The 8,902-nt window shown below is 42.6% G+C and overlaps 1 protein-coding gene across 2 annotated transcripts in view; it reads right to left on the reverse strand.

Annotated features, from left to right (window-relative positions):
- Positions 1-1,872: 1,872 nt before the first annotated feature.
- arhgef3 (Rho guanine nucleotide exchange factor (GEF) 3) overlaps positions 1,873-8,902 on the reverse strand; it is a 28,731-nt gene continuing 21,701 nt past the window's right edge. For both annotated transcript variants that reach the window (XM_034870330.1, XM_034870331.1), the window contains 6 exons: positions 8,750-8,856; positions 7,788-7,864; positions 7,418-7,675; positions 5,915-6,085; positions 4,677-4,866; positions 1,873-2,833 (listed from right to left, as the gene is read on the reverse strand). In XM_034870330.1, coding sequence (XP_034726221.1) covers positions 2,127-2,833; positions 4,677-4,866; positions 5,915-6,085; positions 7,418-7,675; positions 7,788-7,864; positions 8,750-8,856 — 1,510 coding nt within the window. In that variant the 3' untranslated portion in view covers positions 1,873-2,126. The remainder of the gene's footprint in view (positions 2,834-4,676; positions 4,867-5,914; positions 6,086-7,417; positions 7,676-7,787; positions 7,865-8,749; positions 8,857-8,902) is intronic.

Consider the following 8,902-nt stretch of genomic DNA (forward strand, 5'->3'; position numbering starts at 1 on the left):
CGGTGACCAGCAGTCAGGATACAGCAGTTACAATGTTCTGCAACACGTTGGTTAATGTGTATTGACCATAGGTATTTATACGTAGATAGCCTACTGCACTGGTGGTTGCCGTTTATCGGAAAGATAAGTTGAAGCGGCCGCCATGTTGGGACGGACATTGCGCGCCTCCTAGTTTATGCGTGTGTTGAAGCACGAGGTCTGTACACAATTTGAATCATGATTTCTCAACGTATTTCCAACTGGTCTGCTTTGCTACGAAGGACAGACGTGTACAGTGGGGAGAACAAGTATTTCATCCACTGCCAATTTTGCAGGTTTTCCTCCTTCCAAAGCATGAAGAGGTCTGTAATTTTTTATAATAGGTACATTGAAAACTGTGAGAGACGGAATCTAAATCCAGAAAAATAACATTGTTTGATTTTTAAATACTTAGTTTGCATTTTATTGCATGATATAAGTATTTGATCGCCTACCAACCAGTAAGAATTCTGGCTCTCACAGACCAGTTAGTTTTTCTTTAAGAAGCCCTCCAGTTCTCCACTCATTACCTGGATTATCTGCACTGTTTGAACTCATTACCTGTATAAAAGACACCTGTCCAGACACTCAAACAGACTCCAACCTTTCCACAATGGCCAAGACCAAAGAGCTGTGTTAGGTCATCAGTGATAATATTGTAGACCTGCACAAGGCCGGGATGGGTTACAGGACAACAGGCAAGCAGCTTGGTGAGAAGGCAACAACTGTTGGAGCAATTATTAGAAAATGGAAGAAGTTCAAGATGACGATCAGTCTCCCTCGGTCTGGGGCTCCACGCAAGATCTGATCATGAGGAAGGTGAGGGATCAGCCCAGAACTACACGCAGGACCTGGTCAATGACCTGAAGAGAGCTGGGACCACAGTCTCAAAGAAAACCATATTAGTAACAAACCACGTATGCACATGCAAGGTCCCCCTGATCCAGCCAGCGCATGTCCAGGCCCGTCTGAAGTCCGCCAACCACCATCTGGATGATCCAGAGGAGGAATGGGAGAAGGTCATGTGGTCTGATGAGACAGGAATAGAGCTTTTTGGTCTAAACTCCACTCGCCGTGTTTGGAGGAAGAAGGATGAGTAGAACCCCAAGAACACCATCCCAACCGTGAAGCATGGAGGTGGAAACGTCATTCTTTGGGGATGTTTTTCTGCAAAGGGGGCAGGACGACTGCACCGTATTGAGGGGAGGACGGATGGGGCCACGTATCGCCAGATCTTGGCCAACAACCTCCTTCCCTCAGTTAGAACATTGAAGATGGGTCATGGCTGGGTCTTCCACCGCGACAACGACCCAGAACACACAGCCAAGGCAACTAAGGAGTGGCTCCGTGAGAAGCATCTCAAGATCCTGGAGTGGCCTAGCCAGTCTCCAGACCCGAACCCAATAGAAAATCTTTGGAGGGAGCTGAAAGTCTGCATGGGGGAGTGGGCCAAAATCCCTGCTGCATTGTGTGCAAACCTGGTCAGGAACTAAAGGAAACATATTATCTTTGTAATAGAAAACAAAGGTTTCTGTACAAAATATTAAGTTTGACTACTTTTCTGATGTATCAAATACTTATGTCATGCGATAAAATGCAAATTATTTATAATTAATACAATGTGATTTTCTGGATTTTTGTTTCACAGTTGAAGTCTACCTATGATCAAAATTACAGACCTCTACATGCTTTGTAAGTAGGAAAACCTGCAAAATCAGCAGTGTATCAAATACTTGTTCTCCCAACTGTTTCTCTTTAAATGTAACTTTGCATCCACCAAACCAAAATACATTATCTTGCATAGACATTAACAGTACACAGCTTTAAGCCTTAATATAATTTAAAGGATTAGTTTTGGCTTATTTTCTCTTGAACGTTCAAAAGCAGCACAGAAGCCTGTCTGTTGTGGTAGGAACCGGTCAGATGTATACATCCCAAGATGGCGGCAGCAGAGATGCATATCGCAAACCAGAGGCGACATCTACGTATTTATATCTACGTATTGTAAGCTTGTCAGATGTTCTTTTGACTTCCTTCTGTGACGTCATCATCATCAAGTCCCCAATTTGATTGGCTGCCAGTCCGTCAGTGTGGTTTTGGCCCTAGCATCAGCACCGCAGGTTCAGCTCCTCGCACTGCTGTGAGTCCACCTCGCCGGTGTCCATGCCGTCCTCTTCCCCCTCGCCAGAGATGCTCCGCTCTTCCTCCACCGCCTCCCTCGTCTGCTCTTCTTGACAGGGAGAAGCGGAGGAGCAAAGCGAGGCCGGAGCATCCGAAGCAGCTCCTCCTCCCAGAGTTTCTCCCCCTCCATCCATTTTCCAGTCTGCTCTGGTTCCTGGCTCTGCCCCCATCTCCCCAGCGACCTGCCCTGTCTCCACCTCACTGATTTGCTGCTTTGTCTCACCATCCATCCCTGTTTCTCCATCTAATTTCAAACCCGTCCCTTCATCCATACCCATCATTGTCTCTCCAGCCAAACCCACCCTAACCTCTTTCCCCAAACCGAGATCTTTCTCTCCACTCAGACCTTCCCCTCCTCCCACACCAAGCCCTGTCTCCATCTCTCCCCACACCCCATTTTTGTCTTCACCGTGCAAACTCAGACCAGTCTCACCAAGCAGCCCTATCTGTCCCACCAGCGCTGTCCCCAGACATTGTCCCGTCTGTGGTGGCTGGTCTCCAGTCAGTGCTGCGGCTTCTTTGGCTTGTCGGATGCAGTTGATCCATTGCTGTTTGTTGAAGGCGTCGCTGGCCTGGAAGCAGTGGCTCTGCAGCTGACCTCCCGTACGGTGCGAGACCCGGAAGAAGTTCTTTGCTGTGAGGAGGAGAGAGAGAAACAGCAGGAGACATGAGGGATTATTATGGACCAACAATAGTTTAGAAAATATGTTTTTAAAATTCTTATGTTGAATTCTGTCAAACTTAATCTGTTCTCCGTTTTTAACCAGCATGTGTGAATAAATTCAAGCCTGACAGATACAGACTTTTTGAACTTGATACCCATATCGATATTTGAGAGATTAAATGTGTCGGCCAAAGTAATTTGTACACGTGAACACAGAAAATAACCAGACATATACAGCCAAACTATGTGTACACATTCCACCCCTATGTGAGGGGCTGTAACTAAGGATTATTTTCATTGTTGGTTAATTGATTATTAACAACAGCTTCAGCATCGGGTCATGGTCAACCTGTGGTGCACACGCACACACACACACACACACACATCCAGTAACCAGCAAGGCAGCATACTGAAGAACCACACTCTCTCTCTCACTGTCCAGACAACACACACACACACACACACACACACCCACACACACACACACACACCCACACCCACACACACACACACACACACACACACACACACACACACACACACACACCCACCCACACCTGTAACCAGCCAGGCAGCAAACCACCGCAGAACCACATTCCTCCAGACATCAACACGGACTGCATCGCATCATCTCGTCTATTATCATGACTGTATGATAACATTCACTTGTAGGACACATTGATTCAGCTTTTCTTAAACATTTTGGGAATTTGTTCTGTTTATTGTGATTTCCAAACAACACTAATCAGTATTTTTATAATACCGCTGCAACTAACAATTATTTTCACATTTGATTAATCTGTCAATTTCTTTTTTTTGGGGGGGGGGGGGTGTTTGGTCTACAAAATGTCAGAAAATTGTGAAAATCAGCGTGTTTCCCAAAGCCCAAGATAATTTCCTCAAATGTCTTGTTTTGTCCACAACTCCAAGATATTCAGATCAGTGTCACAGAGGAGGAACGAAACTTATAAATATCCACATTTAAGAAGCTAGTAGGCGATTAATTTAATACTCAACAACTAATCAAATAATCGATTAATATCTGCAGCTCTACATATAATTCCAAACCATGGCCATTAATACGCGGATATCACGAGGATTTGTGAGGTGTAATGTTGGGGGTCTGGCTCACAGTCGTCGTTCCACTTCATCCTAAAGGTCTAAAGGTGTTGGATGGGCTTGAGGTCAGTGCAGACCACTCAAGTTCTTCCACATACAACTGGGGAAACTTTTTCTTTATGGAAAGGAAACTGTTGCCACACGGTTGGAGGCTCTTTAAGGTTGTCTTAACTGTCATTGTACAGTATATACTGTGTGTGTGTGTGTGTGTGTGTGTGTGTGTGTGTGTGTGTGTGTGTGTGTATATATATATATATATATATATATATATATATATATCTCTGTATAATTTCTTTGTAGTAGATAAGCCTTGCTGAATCAAAACCTTTTTAAATCACTTCTTAAAATACATTGTTATAGATTTGCTTTTTGTAATCATCTTTAATAATTAAGTCGTCTTTGTTCTACATTTTCTTTTTACCAAATTACTTATTTAATTTTATTTTGTTTATTGAATTGTCATTATTTCTGTTCTTTAAAGCGGCACTATCTTCAGTTTTCACTACAATTTTTACAGTTATAAGCCTGTGTGTATTGATTTGTATGTGCTTTTGTCACAAGCTCGTAGCTTGTGTGATTTAGTTTCCTCTGTCAAAGCACTCTCTCACTGTTGTTTTTAAAGGTGGAATACAAATAAAGTTGTCAGAATTAGAATTATTATTATTATTATCTGTAATATTTGTGGGGTACTGACTTCGCTCAATGTTGCTGAAGGCTCCTCTGATGGACCCGCCCACTCTCATCTCCCCGTCTGATAGGTCCTCCAGGTCCAAATGCCGGATGGAGATTGGCTGGCGGCAGAGCTGGTAGCTGACTGGCTGGTCGTTCAGCGAGACGGACCTGGTGATGACCAGGACGTCCTGGAACAGGAACACGTGGAGCTTCTGGAAATACAGAGAGAGAGAGAGAGAGAGAGAGAGAGAGAGAGAGAGAGAGAGAGAGAGAGAGAGAGAGAGAGAGAGAGAGAATGCAGACGTTCACTTTTCTTCACTTGGTGATTGCTCTATTAGGTGTTTCTGTGTACATCAAAGTGCTCTATTTTTCTCCAGAAATTTAAGATACAATATTTGTTTATGTATTTGTTAAATATTTGTTTGCCAGACATTTTTGTCAGAAAATTGGTAAATTGATCAAAGTAGTAGTAGTAGTTGTGGTAGTAGTAGTAGTAGTAGTAGTAGTAGTAGTAGTTGTGGTAGTAGTAGTAGTTGTGGTAGTAGTAGTAGTAGTAGTTTATGCAAGATTTATAGCAAAGATGAAGACTTAAAAGTAAACAATCCCAATAAAATAAAGTTATTGTTACGTCTACAATAAATATTATTAGTTATATGTTATTTTATATGTTCTGGACAAGGCATTACATTAAGGTAGACACAACAATAAACTGTCTTGTTCTTAGAGAGACATGTTTGTCCTGTTAATTAAAAAGTACTTTTTTCTCCAAATAATAAATTAGGGCAGGGAATCCCAGGGTACCTCACGCCACGATACGATACACGGCTCAGGGTACCAATGACATCACGAAACAGCAAGCAGCGATGCTGGGAGCACGGAAATCTATTTAAAGCTCCATATTTTATTCATTAAAATATCAATATTTGGCACCAGCGTATTGATATATTGCTGTATCGATATTTTGTCCCGCCCCTACTTCAAAGAAACCTTTTGAGGATAAAGCTAACATTAAAGCTTTTTGCTTGTACACTTTACAGCTTCAGTTCTCTGAGAATCTCCTCTAAATTCAAGCTAAATTGGTTACTAAAATTTCCCCGACCTAATCGGGACCTGGGGAATCAGAATCAAGTGGATTTAGGAAATCAGTGGCTATACCCCGCCCTACTTTGGAGAACCACGAGAGAGTACAACATGCATAAAAAGGGGTTTGTGGGTTGGTATAAAAATTATTTAAAAAAAAATAAAAAAAAATCTACTGACAAGTCCTCTGTTGTTTTTCAGTTCTCCGTGGCAGCTGAGGGTCCTGGACCGGTCGATGAGTTCGTCCCTCTGTCCGTCCTCCGTGTACAACAGGCGGTCCTTGTAGAACTGACACTCCGACTCCCCCGTCCGCCTGTTGATGTCCGCCACCACGCTCTGAACCCTCAGCATCTGTGGAGCAAACAGACTCCATCTTCAGATGGATTGTAATGTCAACCTGAGCTGCTTTATGGTTCCTTCTGCTCGCTCCAGCTGCTCTCTGTTGCCCTTTTCAATGAGAATCAACGACAACCTGTCAATGTAGAGGACACTTGTACCTCAAATGAAAAAAAATTAATGGAAGAAATTAATTTATATCATTGATTTTCACCCAGATTGATCCGATTTGTTTTTAACTAGTCTATACCCACAATCCTCGAAATTCCCCCGGATGTCACTCTTTTCAGCCGGATGTCCGTTACCTTCCGCTTTCTTTGTGTTGGCGCTCTAACCTCCGGCTGATTTCTGAGGACTATGGTTACCTGGCCCTCAGATCTCTGCAGGGTAAATCCAGACAGCTAGCTAGACTATCTGTCCAATCGGAGTTTTCTGTTGCACGACTAAAACAACATTTGAACGTATGCATCTTCCACCAAAACAAGTTCCTAAGCGCTGTCCAAGACGATTTTGATTGGTTAAATAAAAAAATAATTAAAAAAAAAATCCAATAAGCGAGAGCACGGTTTTCTCTCAACCAGAATGCTGTGTGGACTAGCCAGACCCTCCTCGGCGGTGCTGTGGAGGATGTTTTGACCATTAAAGATGAGTTTTAAACATACAACATAAAGTTATACCCTTACTTCCAAAGTTATTCAGAAATTGTCAGTTATTCAAGATTACTTGGGGTATTTCTCTATATTCATTATAAACTTTCAAATGTTATTTTCAACTTTAACAGCATTTTAAAGCAACACCAAAGACTCTTTTGGACGCTAAAATGTTTCCTAAATCAGTGGTTCAAAAATCAGCGTCCCAGCCTTCCCTGCTGTTAAAAAGTAACTAAGTAAGTTTTAATCTGAGTAACTTTTAAATGAGCCACTTTTTGCTTTCACTTGAGTGCAACTTTACTTGTACTTAAGTAATAGTCAAAGTAATGATCTTTTTACTCAAGTGGAATATTTTTGCACTCTTTCCACCTCTGATTTTCTGTATTTGCTCATGTTTTACAAAGGGTTTAACCAAAGTCAAACCAAACAACCATGAAAGCAATCCTATCACAACCATACAGGGTTAGTAGTACAGCTGTTAGGATCATATATATTTGGTTTTCTGTATCAGCTGATACGCAAGTACAGGTATTGGAATTGGGAAGGAAAAATTGGTATTGGAACATCCTTGTTTCTGATAGGTTTTAAGAAATTCAAACACAAATAATTGTATTTCCTACTACCTCGGTCTGACAGGGAAGTGATCCAGACTTTGAGGGATAAAGGTGTACAGTATCCTAAAGCTGGTTATCCTCACCGCCTCGTCCAGGTGCTGCCGGTCCGGGTGGTCGTTGGGCGTGTGCTTCAGGATCTCCCTGACCAGCAGCGGGTATTTTACCAGTCGGCTGCGGGGGATGTCCAGGAAGTTCCACAGGTCCAACTTCCTGCTAAAGGGTGACTGGAGACAGCGCTGCAAGAAGTCCTGGACCCGTCGATCCTGCTTCTTCTGGTCCAACAAGTCTTTGGCCTTGACCTGGTTACTGCAGTACGAGGTGTAGGAGCTGAGACAAGGAAGCTGCAGGGACCCAGAAACAGAGACACATGGTTACTACATGGGTACATTAGACAAGGAAAACTGTAATTATTTTCAGAATGTGGTATTTATTGTAAGAGAAACACATACTCACCCAGTCAGTCAGGATGTGACCCACATGTTCTGTGGACCCGTCGGGTTTTCTGGCATCTTTGAGGCGACTTAGCAGGTCTGAGGAGAGACGGTTTTAAAAAATATGATAGAATTTAAATAGGGCAGGACCCAGAGCATCATGGGAAGATAAAAGAGGACTGCGACAGCTGCACTGCATGAGCCTGAAGTGAATCTCTGAACTCAAGCCATGTCAATCAGAAACTTATGAAGAATTAATCTGACATTTGATGTTAACTGATGCTACTTGACAGTTTTTAAGACTTGGCATCACGGACACATTTCAGTCCGTTCCAGGTTTATATGAAGCTGGTAGTCTGGATCAACGGAAGTACATTTCCAAAATAATTGCGTGACATTCAGCGACGCTCTCTGCATGTTGTCATTCTCAAAATCCCTCTGCTGCACGCTGACAACGGTCGGGTTTCAAGAACATTGGGGTCGTGCAACAAGGCAGGCTTGCTTGGTTCTTTTGTGAATGATTGTAAAGACTTAAAAAGAATAGGTTTATGGCATTTAGCCTCTAACTAGGACATTTTGGGACTGATTGGTGAGGATTTACTGTACACAAACTACACACGGTGACACACTGGTAAGAGCCAATGAGGTTTAACCATGCATTAAAGCTAATTCAAATAGCTCATGCTACTGTATTGTGTAAACAGTGAACTTCATGTAATATTTTATGTGGCATTTTCTTTTGCGGGGTGCAAATTTTCCACCAAAACAAGTTCCTGTTCAAGACAATTGGGATTGGTTTAAAGAACTGCAAACAACCCAAACTCCTGTTTTTAGAATGACAAGACATTAAAGGGTAGTTTTAGTATTTTTCAACCTGGACCCTGTTCACCTATGCATTGGGTATAAATGACTAATAAACAGAAATCTTTGAAATTGGTCCAGTATCAAGCGAGAAAGCTTAAGGTAGGAGATGGCCCCGCCTACCTTCATGCAGGGGTATCAGCGAGTCCAGAGTGCCAAAGATCTGATTCAGTTCCTGCTCAGTCATGATTGACAGCTTCAGCATCGGGTCGTGGTAAGCCTGTGACACACACACACACACACACACACACACACACACACACACACACACACACA

This window comes from Etheostoma cragini, chromosome 4 (genome assembly GCF_013103735.1).
Source record: "Etheostoma cragini isolate CJK2018 chromosome 4, CSU_Ecrag_1.0, whole genome shotgun sequence".
In the NCBI taxonomy this organism is placed as follows: Eukaryota; Metazoa; Chordata; class Actinopteri; order Perciformes; family Percidae; genus Etheostoma; species Etheostoma cragini.